The following is a 17,624-nucleotide window of genomic DNA, read 5'->3' on the forward strand; positions in this document are numbered from 1 at the left end:
ATGATGAGGGTGGAAGTCACATGACTATACATTAGTAAAAACTCATTGAATCGTACTCTTAATTTTACTGTATGCATATTTTATTTCAATAAAGCTAATAAAAATCAAAAGAGAACTAATAACTCGATAAAGGATACCTACAAACAAAAAATAACACAAAAAAATATTTAAAAATTTTGTACTCTCTTGTGTGTCAACTCTTATTTCATCCCCTGCTTTAGCAACTGCTTCCATACTGTCTTTAATGAGCTTGCTCAGGAGCTACTGAAAGAGCTCTCTCTCCCAAGGGTACACCATGTACCTCTCCTTTCCAGAATCCATGCTGTCTAGGGTTGCCTGCATGAACTCACCTGCATTCACATATATGAAACCTAAAAGTACAAGGTAGTTAGTTAGCAGCACATGAGTCTATCTTCACCAGAAAGGTAGAAGAGCCCATGGACCAATCAGTACTTCCTTCCTTCCTCCCCCATTTGGACAATTCTGAGACGTTATTGCAAAAGCTTTTCAGATAACTCAATGTTCATGAAAACATGGATCAACATAAACTTTATTTCATGCAGTACTGGTCGAAGTATAAATTGGAAAACAATTCATTATTGTCCAATAAAAGTAAATAAGATCATACTTTATAACCCATAATTCCACTCCTGAGTACATAATGCTTGCACATACACCCTAAGCAATGTTTGCCAGAATATTCTTAGCAGCATCGTTCTTAAAAGCAATAAATGTAACTAACTCAAATGGCCTTCCACAGAAGAGAGGACACATATTCACTCATTGTATGAATATACATTGGAATATTGCACAACAGAAGAAATGGGTGGATAGCAACTTCCTGTATCATTATGGAAGAAACTCAGAAAAGGGTCACAGAAAAATGCATGCTGTACAATTACATTCATAAAGCACTAAATGAAGTAAAGCTAAATAGCTTGTTCTTGTGGGGAAAATGCACAGTAAAAGCAAGAGAAAATTAATATAAAATTTTGTACTGTGGAACTTCTAAGCTGAATAGAGAGGGGAAGATGAAGAGGACCATACAGGGGCTTTAAGGTGCTGATTATAATTCTATTCTAAATGTGGGTTAGGCACATGAGTGTTCAGTTAATTGTTGTTGCTTATATTTATATACCCTTTGTTATAAGTATGTTGTACTTCATATTAAGAACTAATTGGGAAGAAACATGGTTTTAGAGTTGGTAATTTGCTCAGAGGCAGAAGCTGCCCGATGTGAACTTACTTCTCTGGTGTGGAGGAACTCATTTACCATCTATATGGCAATTTAGTATAACAACCTTTGAGGACCTACCTACACCAGTTTGCAATACCCATCCCAATCCCATCCCATGACCACTGGTGTTTTCACAAAGTTAGAACACTGTGCATGAATCCAGTGGAAACTGAAAAAAAAAATTTCTTCAGCTGAGAAATTACCCACTACTGTCCAAGCCATGTGAGAGCTGGTGACAGCTCCCTCCTGAACAAGTGTGAAGCCTTGTATATCTTGTAAAAATCCATGGCAGCTACTGCTTCTTCTCAGAGGATTTCTCGGTATTCTACCTCTCCACTTTTCATTGTGGGCCCTCTAGATATCATCCCATTCCCTCAGTCCCATCTGGTTGCCATAGGCCTGGATTTTACTTCCTGTCTGCACCTTAGGATTGAAAATCTGTTGATGTGGTTTGCCGGGTTTCTCCCCAGGATGCAGTCCCATACATGTCTTCAATTAGCTGCATTCATTGTACTGCTCATGAAGAAGTAATGCTCTGGCCCCGTGCCAGAGCTCTATCATACTTCTTTTCCTCCTTTTTCATGAGGGAAGGAGGGGTATAAGCACCTACTTTAGCTTAGGTGTTTTAACTACATATTTACGGAATATTTATAAAGCTAAAAACAAATAACCTGGATGGAACTAAGTACAAACATTGGCTCACTGCAGTAGCCAAAGCAAGAAAATCTGTGTTTTAACTATAAAGAGTATTTCTACAGCATGTACCTATAAGTGGAATTATTGGAAAACTAAAAGCAAGAAAATAATGTTAAATGCAAGACATTATACAGGTTGGGTATCCCTTATCCAAAATACTTGGGACCAAAAATGTTTCAGATTTCAGATTTTGGGGGGTTTTAGAATAGTTGCATTATACTTTAATGATCATCTCAAATCCAAAAATACAAAATCTGAAATGTTCCAGTGAGCATTTTCTTTGAGCACCTTGTTGGGGTTGTTCAAAAGTTTTGGATTTTGAAGCATTACAAATTTCAAATTTTCAGATTTGGGATGCTCAATCTATAATTCTTTTTAATAAAATCATTGTTTCTCTAAGTCTGTAGCTTCCTCCATCTGCAAATAAAGTGATACTAAATAATCTTTTGTAAAGATAACTAGATGATTTATATTCAATCTAATAATATGTCCTAAAATCAGGTTTAATGTGTATGACCTTTTTCAGTAGGTTGAGATGTAAACACAGTCACCTCTCTTTTATTTTTCTAATGTGTTGTTTAAAACCTCACATATCTTTACTAGCAGAACATCCAGTTTCTTCTTTTTAAGCCCTTTAGCTTGCATTAAGCAAAAAGATAATTTACTTGATCCAAATAAATCAGCTTTCCTCCCAAAAGTTATCTATATAGAGGGCTAGAAAGTCCTGTTCTAATGACATTGTGTTGTCGCCATAAGGATTCTAGTTTAACTCTGGTTCTCTAAAGTATGATGACTGTCTGACTCAGGCTTTTGGTGGTTTGGACACTTCATGGGACACAGGGGTACCCTGGTCAAGGGCTCCAGCTTTATCATTGGGTTGTGTGTGTGTTTGTGTGTGTGTGTGTGTGTTTCATGTCACACTCAAACATTCTCAACCCTTGTTCTTCAACATAAAATGAGACTTTCTCAGAGTATGAGCATCAATTGACCAACCATGTGATACAGGCTCAAGAGACTTCCTTTAAATAAAGGTCCACGGATAGAAGTTCCCTAATATCTTTCATGAATCAATTATTATCCTTTTTGTTCATTTGTTTGTTTGATTTTTAAGAAGAAAGAAAACTTAGATCATTTGGAGTTATTCTGGATTTGGGCTGCATCTAGATTTTTGTCCAATTATTTCCAAAGCTCTACCATTTCTTTTTCCACAGTTAATTTAACAATTACTAGAACATGTGCAATATCACAATGAGGTATCACAGCAAACACAAACACTTCCTGGTAAATATCTCCATACGTGAGTGGGTCAACAATAATGTGATCTACTAACCATGAGTCTTGCATTAGTATGTCTTGGCTTGCTTTACAGACAGAGTGCAGAATGTTAAGTTGGTGAGCTGGATAAGTAGAAATAGATTCCTTACATGAGATCATGATACATCAAAATGATATATAAAGTATTATAATACAAAAGATATCTGAACTAGGAAACAATAGTGTACTGACATCTATTATCTCTCACTTGAGACACATCCATTCATCTCTGGTTAATATACAGATTAAGCATCCTTAATCAGAAAATATTAAATCAGAAATGCATGAAATCTGAGTCTTCTTGGGCAGCAACATGTCACCAGAAGTGGAAAATTCTACTCCTGATATCATGTGACAGGTGACAGTCAAAAAGTAGTCAAAACTTTATTTCATGCACAAGATTATTTAAAAACACTGTACAAAATTACCTTCAGGCTATGGGTGGAAGAGATATATATAAAACATGAATGAATTTCATGTTTAGACTTGGGTCTCACCCCCAAGATGTCTCATTATATATATGTGAATATTCCAAAATCTAAAAAACAATCCAAAATCCCAAACACTTCTAGTCCTAAGCACGTTGGATAAAGGATATTAAAACTGTAGTAGTCTTACAAATTTTTTCTTTGTATGTGTATTCAGATCATGCTTTACATAAAATTAACTTGGTGTGTTTCTTTTGTAAATACTGCTTAGTCTAAAAGACTCAGTCTCAAGGTGGAGAGAAAGGCAATTAGCAATACCAAGGGGAAAGGGGGGAGTGACGGGAGTCAGTCCTGAGCTGGTCTACTGTAGTTGTAGGAATAAAACAAAAGGCAATTAGCAGTGCTTGTCAATCCTTGTTCCCTCTGTATAACATAGCTTTTATGTTTTATCAATTTCAGATGACATAAGATTAAAATTTCAGCTTTACTACTTAATTATGTGGCCTTAGGGAAGTAACTCAAATTTTGTGAGATTTGGTTCCCTAACCTGAAAAGAAGGGCTAGCATCTAGTGTACTTGTGTTCATTTAATAAATATAAGCACATGTGTAGAACACCTAGAAAATGATGGCGCATAGTAGGCATTCAGTAAGTCATAAAAAATGATATTAGTAAAATAACGTGCAGTAAAATCTTATTAGGAGCTATTTAGATCTCAAACGATGTTATTAATACACACTGTGATAAGATTTAAATCTCTGGCAGTTCTTGACCAGCCATCTGAATGATGTTCACACCGTCCCCTCTCTTTTTCAACCTCCTGGCCAAGTTTGGCAGCACATTGTAACTGGGTGTCATAATGGAACTCCCCTTTCCTCAAATTTAAGGGAGGTGCCATATAGAACAGATACCAAGACACCAGAGTGTCTTGATAAAGGTGAAACAGACCCCCTTTTTCCAGTTGCTGAATTTATGAGCAAAACAAAGTGGGACCAATTTCATATTTATTGAACCCCTCAGCCTGATCAAAGACATAAAAATATCCCTAGAAGGGAAGCAGCACCCCTTAAAGAAAGGCTCAACTTTATATGTTTGACCTGGATCAGGCCTGAGCTACAAAGAAGATTTAATGCTAAATCAAGTTTGAAGTTTTGATTAATGTATTGCAGCTGGCCATTCTAATCAATGAATTGAAATTGTATTTGCAAACTAAAGTGACCATGGGACTCTATTACCTGAAAGTGAACAGAACCCATGAGCTCTGTAAGAGATTTCAAGTAGGAGTGAAGAAAAAATAGCTCATACTAAAAATGTTTAAAGTGACCTTGAGAGAGAGCAAAAAATAAAGTTTCCTTTTGAATCAGTTTTTTTTTTTTCAAACAGACTGATTACCTAAACATTGTGGAATCATTTCCAATTCTTCACTCTTTAGCATTCACATATCTTGATTGTTTCCAAATAGGTTTTGCATTTTTTCCTATGCAATGCTTTTCCTAATGTCTCATTCTTATAGAATCATGACCATATCAATTATTCATTGTTCAGTGAACTCTGCTCAATCTAGACTAACTTCTCTATTTCTGGCCTCTTTGCATTTACAGCATCATTAATGATCACCACCAAAAGTATCCTCTTTTATGCACATATTCTACTACTATCTTACATTATCCTTATTCTTCCCAGAAGGGATGATGATAAGGCAGGAAATACCTTCCAAGACTAAAGAGTGCAGCATTAATGCATATGATGATAAACTTGGGCATGGTCAGAAAAACATTTGGAAGTGTGAAGAAAAAATGAAGTTGAGGACAAAGCCATTTAAATGTTTGGCTTCAACGGTAAAGAAGTTTGAGAGGAGAGATCAAGGACAGAGGGAACATTTTACACTGCAGATTTAGCAATCCTATGTCGCAAATTTGGCAAGACATGCCTGATTTTTAATATTTTGTCTAGTTGTTCCTTCAGAACACCTTGTCTAGTTTGCCACACCTTGTGTCCCAAATTTGCGTTTGATAAACATACTGGTTGGCATGGATCTGGCTTGGCAATGGCAAAACAAGCACTATATTCAGTAAAATGGCAGTAGAAATATTATCCCCAAATATGCAGATAGTTTTTAGTTTGATGAAATGTGACTATACTTCAGAGAAAGATGGTTCTACTTCTTTCCTGGGGCAACACAAGAATATTCACAAGGATGGGATGTCATAAAATAATACAGTATGGTCTGTGTGTATGGTGTCTGTGTGTGTGTGTATGGGTGTGCCTGTGAATGTGTGTGTGTGTGTTTTCACACAATTTGATTTACTGCTTTCTTATTCCAAAAAATGTGGATCATGTGAGAGACTAAATAAAATAAGAGCAGAAAAAGAAATAAAAACTAGTACGATTTTTCTAAATGGAAAAATTGTAAATTTGTATACATACTTTAGGAACGCTTTTTGATTGTTTTTATCTCTTTCTGTCTCTGTTTCTCTCATTTTGGATTTGGAAAATGGTAGTAAACCTTGAAAACTATCAGGAAAATATCATAAATGTAAAATGATATCATAAATGAATACAGAATTAAGCATGGAATAACTAAAAGTATTTTGCAGCAAGTCTATGATTATAACCATATCCTTTAAAATAATTACCACTTTGGTTTTGCTGACTTTAAAGCAAAACTTTAATGTATTTATTTTCTTTTACATTATTTGATCCTGCATTCAGAAACTTGAGCAAATAATGAAAACCAGATTTGTTTTTTTCTCTTAAAAGGAAGCCTGTTTCTAAGAAAGAAACATATTCCAGGGAAGGCATGAGCAAAATGCACATTAGTTCAGTCACTGAGAAACTAATGTCTTAAAAAATAAGAAGACTGAAGGCATGCATGCACACACACACATTATGTGCTTCCCTTCCTGGGAACACTCAAAGTGCTAAAATGCATGACACAGGAATGCCCAGAGATTGAAATGAAAGTGACAGTGAATTGATAAAAAGGTTCAAAACCTTATGAGAGAAATTGTAATTGGCATTGAATAGAATCTATTGGAAAAATGTACTTCTCTGAATATATTTAGGAATCTGCTTTATCTGTATAGCTTTATCAAAATTGGTGATACCTTGTCAAGAAATAATAAATGGTTATCAGATATCACAGCTTTACTTAGTTCACTGTAGGTCAGTGGTGTCAAAACACAGAATGATGGTGTCAATCATCCTGATTCAGTGTCAGCCATGAAAAGTTGATCTCTACAAAGGTAACTAGCCTGTCCTTTAGTCTTAATTATCAACTCTAGTAATCAATGTTTTATTTCCTTTCTATTTTTTCTCCTAACCTATCAACCATTCATATATAATTGAACTTTTCTAATTCTATTTAAAGTAAATTTTACTCATCTTCCACTTTAACTTTCTCGCCATTATTCTATAAACCCTATATCCACTATATCTGTACATCATGTCACCTGGATCCATTTTTCCAAATGCCATCTCTAAGTTGCTTTGGCTTCCATAAGCAGCTTCTATTTACAGCACTGTTCATGGGCACACCATTTTTTTGTTTGTCAACTAAGAAGACTATTCAAAAATCTGACAACTGGGTTGGCTAAAGATAAGGGATTTAAAAAGAGCTCAGAGAGCAAATGTCAACGTGGCCACAGTTTGAAATCACAATGCAGCTTCATCCTCTTACTTTAACTAGAGATATCATTTCCAAGTCTGTGACTCTTCCTATTTGATAGTTTTTATCAGTGGGGATTAGCAGCTTTTTTGTACTTTGTTTCATGATGTTCTTTCAGATGACTTGGATAAATGAACTTTTGCTTTTTACTTCTAAATCTCTAGTAGTTTATTTATGCATCGTGAAGCTGTATGAATGTTACAAACTGAATTCACAAGAAGCCATATGTCACTCTTTTTATTCCTTTGTCATAAAAGTTGGTGTTTAAGGTGTACCTAGAGAGACATCCTCATTTATCTTTATCAGCCAATTAATACATTGTCAGAATCATGGGCTGCACTGAGAATCACAGCCCCCAGTAGTGGGAGCATAACAAACAAGGTGGTTTAGAACAATTGAGTGAAGAATACACTTACGTCAGCTAAAACAAAGCTGACTCACCATTGTCAATGGGACCAAAATCAGTGACAAATAGAGCCTGCTGAGAAGTGGACATGAAAGAAACACCATTCACCCGGTCACCACATAATGTGTTGAAGGGTAGGGTATAAAATAGTGAATTTTTATTCTCTTAACTTTAATACAGTTACTGGGGTAGACATTGAGCCCTAAGAGGCCTGAGAAGATGACGTGGATCAGCACTTTTCAATCTTCAACCTGTACAAGAGTCACTAGGAATCCCGTTTAAACTACAGATTTTGATTCAGTAGGTCTGAATTTCTGGTGGGGCCAGTAATCTGCATTTTCCATCAAACTTCCAGGTGATGCCAGTAATAATGGCATATGCACTTCATGTAGCAAGAGTTTAGAGCACTAGGGGTGGAAGCTACTGAATGAGCACTGGGGAAAGAAAGGAGGGAGAAGACTGACAGAGAGAGAAGAGGGCACAGATGTGGGTTCTGATGAGGCAAGCAAGATATGGAGGTCTTTCCTCTTCATTGTGTAGCACCCCTTTCTTATGACTTCTCAAGCAGTTAGAAAAGTCTTGTATTAACTCAAAACTAAATAGTGCCGTTTGATTTTTTTTTTCCAGAAATTGGTAAAGGGACTGGCATTTGCACCCAGGTTTTCAAGGGGAAGAATTCAGTGTAAGATGCAGAGCCAAATACAGAGAACAGAAGAAGCAAGAATTTTGGAAAGGACTTTGTACTCTGAAGGATCATGAAATTGGAGAGTTGAGCAAAGTTTACCTAAATCTCCCAGAGATCAGGAGGCCCTCATTGACATCTGGATTATAATAATGTAATAATCACAGTTCGTGCATACCATATGCCAGACATTACACCTTATGTAAATTACCCCATTAATCCTCACAACAACCCAGTGACGCATTATATCATTTTATAAAGGAGGGAACTGAGGTTCATGTCGTGCTCAAAGCCATACAGTCAGTAGGTTTCAAAGTGAGTATTTTAGCCTTGGTCTTGATGAATTTAAAGAGATTTCGATTCTTATTTACCAAAGATAAGAAAGCTTGAAAGGAGAGGTGGGAAAAGTGTGAAACACGTAGACTAAAGTTGAAAAGAAAATGATTCAGAAATGACATAAGCACAGATCTTCATATTGTTCTAATATTTTTCCACCTATGTTTGTTTGGACATGAATCAACTGACATTTTGAATTTTGACAGACTGTAGACATACCATGCAGTAATACTCACTTTACAGACTAATTTTAAAAGGTGAAATCTAAAGGCGAAAGCTACACTGAAATAAAATTCCTAAGAGAATCTTTATTCCACTATCCTCAATCCCCTGGTACTGCTGACATTTAAGACCAGCTTTTGGAAACTCAAGAGAAATAGCTTAGCTGCATTCTTCTAAGTTGGAATGTGAGTATAAACTGCTGTAGGTATTCTTTCTACTTAATGCTTTTTAATTTCAGCTTTTCCTTTAGTTGACATTGAGCCATCACTATACTTCAGATGTACAATTTGGGGTCACTTTTGTCCCCATTGCAAGTGCGAGTCCTTGACCATAAAAGAGAGGAGGTACCCATACTTCCTTATGAAGGAGAATTTTCTGACACTACAGATACAGTGTCCATCAGGAGAACATTGGAGAAGGGCTCCCAGCTACAACAGTTTTGAGATTTTCTATATTACAAAAAATAAGCACATGGCAGTGAACACAACAGTGCTGGTCATCTGGTCAATCAAAATCTATTGCTAAGGTGGGAAACTGAAAAACAGGACTCAAATTCAGGAAGGGGGTATCTAAGCTGGAAATTCTTAGACTTTTTCCATCTATCTGCAAGCATCTTCATTCAAAGGCACAAGGACAAAACGTTTCTATGAAGATTGTCTATGAAAATTCACCAAGAAGTCCATAAAGATGGATTTGACTAAAATTTAAAGTCACAGATAAAGCTTAACTAGCCAGCTCCATGAAGAGCAGTGGGGGAGGACAAATAACTTCCTGATGCCTTCCTTCTCTACTCTGCCCGCTTGATCTGTGTCTCAGTCAACACATAAGTCATGATTCTACACTTAGCCCTCGAAGCTCCAGCAAGAATCAACTAAGCCTGCTCATCCTACCAATGTTTCAAGTATTCAGGGTAACTATTTCTGAGGCTATGGTGTTCCATTTTCCATTTAGTTCCCAAGCACAGGACACTCCAAAACAGATATAGAAATGATGTATGATGATGATGATGTCCAAGGATAACCAAAATTCCACCATGATGAGAGTAAGTTGGTAGGCATGCACTTCCTTCAGGGTAACCAGAAGTTTCAACTTGTAATTGTAAAAACAAGGAGCCAGGGCCGGGCACGGTGGCTCAAGCCTGTAATCCCAGCACTTTGGGAGGCCGAGACGGGCGGATCACGAGGTCAGGAGATCGAGACCATCCTGGCTAACACGGTGAAACCCCGTCTCTACTAAAAAATACAAAAAACTAGCCGGGCGAGGTGGCGGGCGCCTGTAGTCCCAGCTACTCGGGAGGCTGAGGCAGGAGAATGGTCTAAACCCGGGAGGCGGAGCTTGCAGTGAGCTGAGATCCGGCCACTGCACCCCAGCCTGGGCGACAGAGCAAGACTCTGTCTCAAAAAAAAAAACAAAAAAAAACAAGGAGCCAGAAAGATTAAAACTGCAGTAATGATGTGCTTGATATACATACACCTGGTCATTTCTTCACATAGCTTTAAATGAATACAAATACAATATAAATGTGGAGGAAGAGTAGTCCCTATATGTAACCATTGTTAAGGAAATGAATGCTTGACAAGGAAATGGAAAAGACATTTAGAATTGGTCCCAATGAGAATAGTCTAAGTTTCCCATATTCCTACCTCCAGGTCATCTGACGCACACTTCTTTCATTACAATGAACACATTTATTTTAAAACTAATCATCCTTTCCCTCTCATGTCCTTCAGTGTTTCCAATTCCATGATTTGTTTTCTTTTTTTGTGGACTACTGTATTATTATGGTCATAGATCCCACTGTGAAACATCAATTACTTTGAAATTGAAACAGCATCTAATGTGAATGGTAAATTAAGTGATATTATTGACTGAAATCTAACTAATTCAACAGTATAGTACATTTTTAAAATAGAAAAGACATTAGAAAACGATAAAATTTTGATTTTTAGATGCAGGATTATTAATTTTTATAAATGTTATTTTTTAAATAAAAGCAGAAACAGCAACTATCAATCACCATCATTTATGATCATTTTAAGCGAAAAAATTTGCAACATTGCAACAAGAAATCCCAGAAATGAAACAGAATGTGCCAACAAAGCCATCCCTTTCAAGAGATCTTAAATCTTCTTGACTAGGGACTTGAATTTTCTTCACAGTTCAATCTCATTTCTCAAATCTGGATCTATTTTAATTTTTGTTTCTGCCAGACACACACACACACACACACACACACACACACACACACGCACACATATATATATTCACATATATGATACATACATAAGATATATACATAAATCTTAACTGTCACTTCCCACCCCAACTACTACCCACTTCCAGTCAGATACTTTTTTAGGGGTAGGTTTTCATTCAATGTTTGGAATCTCCCATTCTACTTTTCCCATCTTTAGGATAAATACAAGTTTGTTTATTTATTTATTTATTTATTTTTAATTTTTATTTTGAGACAGAGCCTTGCTCTGTTGCCCAGGCCAGAGTGCAATGGTGCAATCTTGGCTCATCGCCACCTCTGCCTCCTGAGTTCACGCAATTCTCCTGCATCAGCCTCCCCGGTAGCTGGGATTACAGGCATGCACGACCACGCCCGGCTAATTTTTTTATTTTTAGTAGAGACGGGGTTTCGCCCTGTTGGCCAGTCTGGTCTCAAACTCCTGACCTCAGGAGATCCACCTGCCTCATCCTCCCAAAGTGCTGGGATTACAAGCATGAGCCACCATTCCCGGCCAAGTCTACTGTCTTTTATATGAAACTTTTGGGGCCAGCTATGTTGGGCAATTCATGACTTTTCAGATATTGGAAGAATACTATGGTGCATACACTGTAAATTTTACAACAGGATCTCTGACTACATATTTCTTCACACTAAACGGGATAAATTGAAACCACAGATAGCCTCACATCAGTTTGAAATATGTTTTCCCACTGTTGGGGATCATAAAGTTCTAATCTGAGAAACAGATGCCCCTATATTAGCTAATATGAACCCTATGGTTAGGGAAACAAAATGATTTATGGGTCTAGGGTTCAGGGCCTAGCTAGCATGGCAAATTTGCAGATTCCTACTGCTCTGAACTTCCAAACAATAGGATTTATCAGATTCCTACTAACTAATTTACGACTGAGACCACTGCAACTCTGATTGGACATAGTATGGGCCTTATAAACATTCTCTTCTGATACGTGATTACAGACCTTAAGCAAATTTTAGCCAGCTTATAGAGGCTGCACAGAAACTGTCTTTGTGTCATACAGTTCACCTTTTGATGTAAAGAGCCAAATTCCACCTCATTTGCGTGCTAAGACCCTGTCCCAAAGTGAACATGGGATGTTACATATATGTTTACCCATTGGGCATGCGTTCTTCTCCTCTGATAAATATGTATAGCTTTTCTTCCAAACTTGCTGAATATGTATGATTATATTTTGTAATATGGACCCCCTGAGGTATAAGACCCAACCTGTCCTTCCCCTATTCAAAGAGGGAGCACCTTCGGCTCCTGCCAGAGACCTTCTCTTCCCAGTTTGAAAACTAATATCGACAATAAAGCTCTTCTTTCTACTATTTAGCCATCCTGGTGGTCTTTTGGATGATAAAACAAAACCCCCATAAATATGGTGCTTTGACATGCTGAACTCAAGAATCAGCCTCAAGGTCTCTCTCTGACTTTTCCCTGCCTCTCTGTCTCTCTGACTCTCATTGTTTCCTGAAGCACGAGGAGGAATTCCCTCTGGAATTTCCTTATCTAACTAAGAAAACTCCTTTCCAAAAAAAATGCAATTATCTTAAGATTCCCTTCCCTTGGAATCTCATCAAATAACCAGGAAAGATTAACCACCCAGAAGAGACTGGGAGTTCTCACCATGTCAGGACTGCCTTTTCATCTATTCTTTCCAGGGTAGTTCAGAAATTACCTGGGAGGTCCAATCTGCATTACAAGACAACCTTTGTTCACAGTGACATTCTGCCCCTCACCTTACCACCACTTTCCCCAGAACTCAGAAAAACTTTGTTTCAGGCCATTGTTCTTTGGGCCCCGTTTCCCCGGGCAATCATTTACTCCTACACCCCCATCTCTCTTTCTATGAAGAAGGGTATATAAGCATCTGGACCTCATTGGGCTATTGGGTAATCACACTCCTATGATTTTTTTCCCCTCTGCACATAAAATAAGTTTTATATGCATTTTTTTCTCCAAATAATCTACCTTTTCTCAGTTCATTTTCAGTGAACCTTCAGCAGGTGGAGAGGAAGTGTCCTTGTGCCCTTGAGTTTGCTACAAATACATGAAAAGAAAAAAAAAATACTTCTGAGAGTTTGTTGTATTTTGAAATTGAGGATTTGGGGTGGTTGATGGGCCTTATGTTGTGCAAAATTCTATAAATTATTAATAGAGGAATAGAGTTTTGGGGAGAATTTGACTTTTTGTTAAAGATGGTTTACTTTTCTAGTTTTGGAGACAGCATAGAGACAATTTTTTAGGCAGCATAAAGAAAGATGGAGTAACTCAAGTAAATAGTTGAGAACAAGCCAGAAAAAATTAAGCAAAAATGTGGGTGGAGGTGGGGGTTGGAGTAGGGGTAGAGGGGAAAGAAAGCCTACATTAAAGAGAATAAAGAAAACTATTGGCTGATTGGAAAATAAGCTTATTAAGGAGAAGATGATAGAAGCTGGAAACAAAATAAAGATTTCTTTATATCTTTGAAAACATACTCAAGACATTTTCTTATTACTTTTGAATACACATTATAAATCTAGATAAAAGAACAGTCACACAATCCTGGTCACCTATTAATTGTCCCGGTTTGTAAATTTTTCAGTGTTCCCTAAGTTTTTAAGGAGAAGATGCACTTAGGCTTCTTTCTAGTTGAGAAACCAAGAAGCCCTTTGGGATTTGGAGGTTAGTGAGCTCTGGATGCTCTAGGCATTCTTTGTTAAGGGTCCTGCAATAATTATCATGGTAATGATTGAGAGGTGGGAGAAAAGTTCCCGAAATTGTAAATATAAGAAAAGCCCGGGCGTTTTTATTTTATATTAGGTTCGTTTTCATTTGACACTAACTCGATTGTTTCTTACACCCAAAGTGTTGCTGCAGTCAACATGTGTTCAACGTATGGAGAGATGTGGTTGGGGGAAAATAATTTTTATCAACCAAAAGTATGAAATCTTGCAACACTGAGGATTGTGTTTCATAAAAGAGAGAACGTGTTTCTTGCATTCTTCAACTCTTAACCACTGTCTTCGGAGTCTCACCAAATTTTTGGGATGACTAAAGATCTGGAAACATCGCCCTCCCCACTAATCTATTCAGTAAATTATTTCTTTTATGGAAAAGATGGAGATGAGTCAAAGAGCTACGAAAGACAGATAACCCACAAATCATATACTGAACCAGGCAATTAACAGAATTTCAATTTCAAGAGGTGTTTAGTCCTCACATATAGGGGGAAAATATGGTGCATCTACTTAAGAACAGGACGATGTTCTATTGTGCTGAATCCTTAGACCTTAGATGTTCAATAAATATTTGTAGATTGCTTAGTTTCCCATTCAGGAAATATACACATCACTTTTCCTATTGCAGGTCCTGGGCTAGATCTTGCTAAGGAAAAGGACATCTTAATACCCAGGAGGGAAATTAGATCCAGCTTGGCATAATGCAAAGTGGAATTAATAAAGGTTTTAGCCAACACCCAGAAGGCAGAGCAGTGGAGACGCAAGTAAGATTTACTTCATATTTTGCAGTAGCTCTCATTTCCTTTTTAGCGCTTGCGTTTTCAGAGCAGATGCCCTTCATGGGGGGGGGGGGGGGTGGCGGGGCGCAAAAGCAGGTGAGCCCGGAGAACAGAAGTGGCAGCAGGCTAGCGGAGAAGTGAGGAAATAGGTAAAACCAGGGGACTCCTGGGCCCGTCCTGGTTTTGAAAAGAGGGCGAAATGCATTTAGTCACTTTTCTTCTCCTTCCTCCAAATCTCTCAGGATGTGAAATTGGCCGGGGAGGGGCGTGTTACATCACTGAGACAGAGGACCTGTCCTTGCTCCAAGAGGCACAGCTTAGGAAACCTAGGAATCCACTTCTGGCGCCTTCTAGAAAACGGCCCACTCTTGCTCCCTAAGAAAAGGAAACCCACGTGACTGGGCGAAGGGGGAGAGCCCGGCGACCTGGAGTCAGCGAGGCTGGGGGCCGGGCCAGGGTCCGGCGAGGGCCGGGCGGGGCGCGGGGCTGCTTCAAGGAACTGCCGCGCGCTTGGGGGCGCGGGCTGGCACCGGGCTCCGCCCGCGGGCCAGAGGCGGGGTAGGGGCGGGACAGGCGCGAGCCTCCGGCACTGGGAACTGGAGCCTAAGCCACTAAGTGCTGGCCCTCCGCCCCTCCCCGTTCGGCACCGCCTCCCGCAGCCCGGGGAGGGGCCGGGGCGGAGCGAGCCCGGCCGAGCCGGGCGGAGCGGGCGCGGGCGCGGGCAGAGCGCGGCGCAGGGCCGGCAGCGAAGGTCCGGGTTGGAATCGACGTCGCTGCGGCTGCCGACGACCCCCACCCGGCCGGCCGCCTCCGCAGACCCACCTTGGCCGCGCGGCAGGGGGCGCGCAGAGCCCCGAGGGAGCGAGTCCCAGCGCGTGGCGGCTCGGCGGCTTCCCCCCTTGAGAGGTCCGGCTCCCGGCTCTCCGGACCCGCCTGGCGTCCTCGCCTGCGGCGGGGCAGTAGACAGCGGCTCCCAGGAATGGCTTCGGCGGGCAGCGGCATGGAGGAGGTGCGCGTGTCGGTGCTGACCCCCTTGAAGCTGGTCGGGCTGGTGTGCATCTTTCTGGCGCTGTGTCTGGACCTGGGGGCGGTGCTGAGCCCGGCCTGGGTCACGGCTGACCACCAGTACTACCTGTCGTTGTGGGAGTCCTGCCGGAAACCCGCCAGCTTGGACATCTGGCACTGCGAGTCCACGCTCAGCAGCGGTGAGGGCCCGGCGCGCCGCGACCCCTGCCTCCCGCCCCGGACTGCCTCGCGTCCCACTGCCAGGACAGTCACCACCTGTCCCCACCTCCCCGCGTTCCCTGCCCTGGCCCGTCCCACCCCGTCCAGGCCCTTCTCGGATCCTGGGGCTCCAGCCACCTCCCTGGCCTCCACCCCTCTTCCCTCCACATCCCTGGTCGCCAAACCTAAAGCGACAGCCCACGCCCTCTCCCTCCCCCGTGGCCATTCCTCCTGTTCTGGAGTAACACGTACGCTATTTTGGGTATTTGTTATCATTTGAGGCGAGAGCCATGTGGCTGTGTAAAAAATGCGACGCCTTCCACACCCCCGTTAAAAAAGCAGCAGGCAAAAACTCCCCAACTCCACCGAGATGCTGCGGGGGTTCTCTGTTCGGTCTTCCCCACTCTTTTTTCCCTCCTCTCTCGAGGACGAATTTGCCTAGTGTTCACATTTCTGCCGGTTTCACTCCCCCTTATCTGCGTTTTCACCAATGTATTTCCGTTTGGATTTTATTTCCTTACGTTTTTGATGGATATGAAGAGTTGGGAGAGGGACAGGCTTATTTTCCTTTCCTTTTTTGGTGACGCCGCCGTTGACTGCGAGTTGCCTTTCTTTCTCTGCCACTCTGAGTAACTCTTCTCTCCTCCAGACCTTTCTTTTCTCCGTGAGCTACTCACAGATGCCTAGAAAGTTGTGCTTTATTCCGCCAGCGCTGAAAGCTGCAAATGGATAAGATGGGGGTGGTAAGTGGAGAATAAGGTAGCTACTGAGGTTACCAGTCCCAGGGGGCTTTACTGCTTTACGCCCTCCCTGACCCTCCAGTTGCCTTCCCTGGCGCCCCAGTTATGCCCTTAGCAGAAATCTGTCAACTTATGATTTCTTGCTACAAACCCCTTCCTTTCTAATTTTGATTCTTCAACTGCTGGTGTCAGCGCAGAGAAAGGGGAATAAAGGGAGAGGACCTGCCGGCGGTTTTCTTTCTTTCTCTCTCTCTCTCTCTCTCTTTCTCTCTCTCTCTCTCTGTCTCTCTCTCTCTCTCTCACACACACACACACACACATAGACACCTGAGAAACTCATTACATTCCTTCCAGTTTCATGTCTTCTCGGGACTATTTATAAAGCTTTCCTGGAAACGTTTCAAGTTGTAACAAAGTTGAAATAGCACAAAAAGCCACAAAAATCTGATTTTCCTTTGTCTTTGGTTTCCTGTTATAACTCAGATTAGTTCATTGGATTAAGTTTCTTCTGTAAATTTAATTTTGTGTTTAAAAAAGGCTTTTTCTTTGACACTACCTCAAAATTCCCATTGAAGGGTTTCCTCTTTGTTGGTTAATTCACTGTGGAGGGAACTGGTTGGCAGCAGGAGGTCAACATTTAGGTCCTTCAGTTCTTTCAGGGTTGGCTGTTTCCAACTAAAGATAAAATAAATCGGCAGAATTTCTTTCTTCGGTAACCAGGGGATCCAAATAAACTTTGGCGAAAATATCTCCTTTCCCCTCTTCAATAATAAAATTTATGTAGGAATGACAGCTTCTGCACGTCTCCACGTCTCCTTAGCAACGTGAATGTTTTGCCCCTTTCTCTCTGTCTCCTGAAATAATAGCCCCCTGATTGCATAAAGACTTTTCAGATAGGTTAGAGAAACCCGTTTCA

At 40.3% G+C, this 17,624-nt stretch overlaps 1 protein-coding gene and 1 long non-coding RNA gene across 4 annotated transcripts in view; one reads left to right on the top strand and one right to left on the bottom strand.

Moving 5' to 3' along the window:
- Window positions 1-17,624, bottom strand: part of LOC105490342 (uncharacterized) — a 178,427-nt gene that overhangs the window by 92,327 nt on the left and 68,476 nt on the right. For 2 of the 3 annotated variants that reach the window (XR_011618170.1, XR_011618169.1), the window contains exon 3: window positions 16,170-16,687. This is a non-coding gene — a long non-coding RNA (uncharacterized lncRNA). Of the gene's footprint in view, window positions 1-16,169; window positions 16,688-17,624 lie in introns of those variants that run through there. The other variant, XR_011618171.1, reaches the window with a different exon arrangement.
- Window positions 15,467-17,624, top strand: part of LOC105490343 (transmembrane protein 47) — a 30,311-nt gene continuing 28,153 nt past the window's right edge. Inside the window, exon 1 of the mRNA XM_011755838.2 lies at window positions 15,467-15,949. Coding sequence (XP_011754140.2) covers window positions 15,724-15,949 — 226 coding nt within the window. The 5' untranslated portion in view covers window positions 15,467-15,723. The remainder of the gene's footprint in view (window positions 15,950-17,624) is intronic.

The sequence above is a fragment of the Macaca nemestrina genome, chromosome X (genome assembly GCF_043159975.1).
Source record: "Macaca nemestrina isolate mMacNem1 chromosome X, mMacNem.hap1, whole genome shotgun sequence".
NCBI lineage: Eukaryota > Metazoa > Chordata > Mammalia > Primates > Cercopithecidae > Macaca > Macaca nemestrina.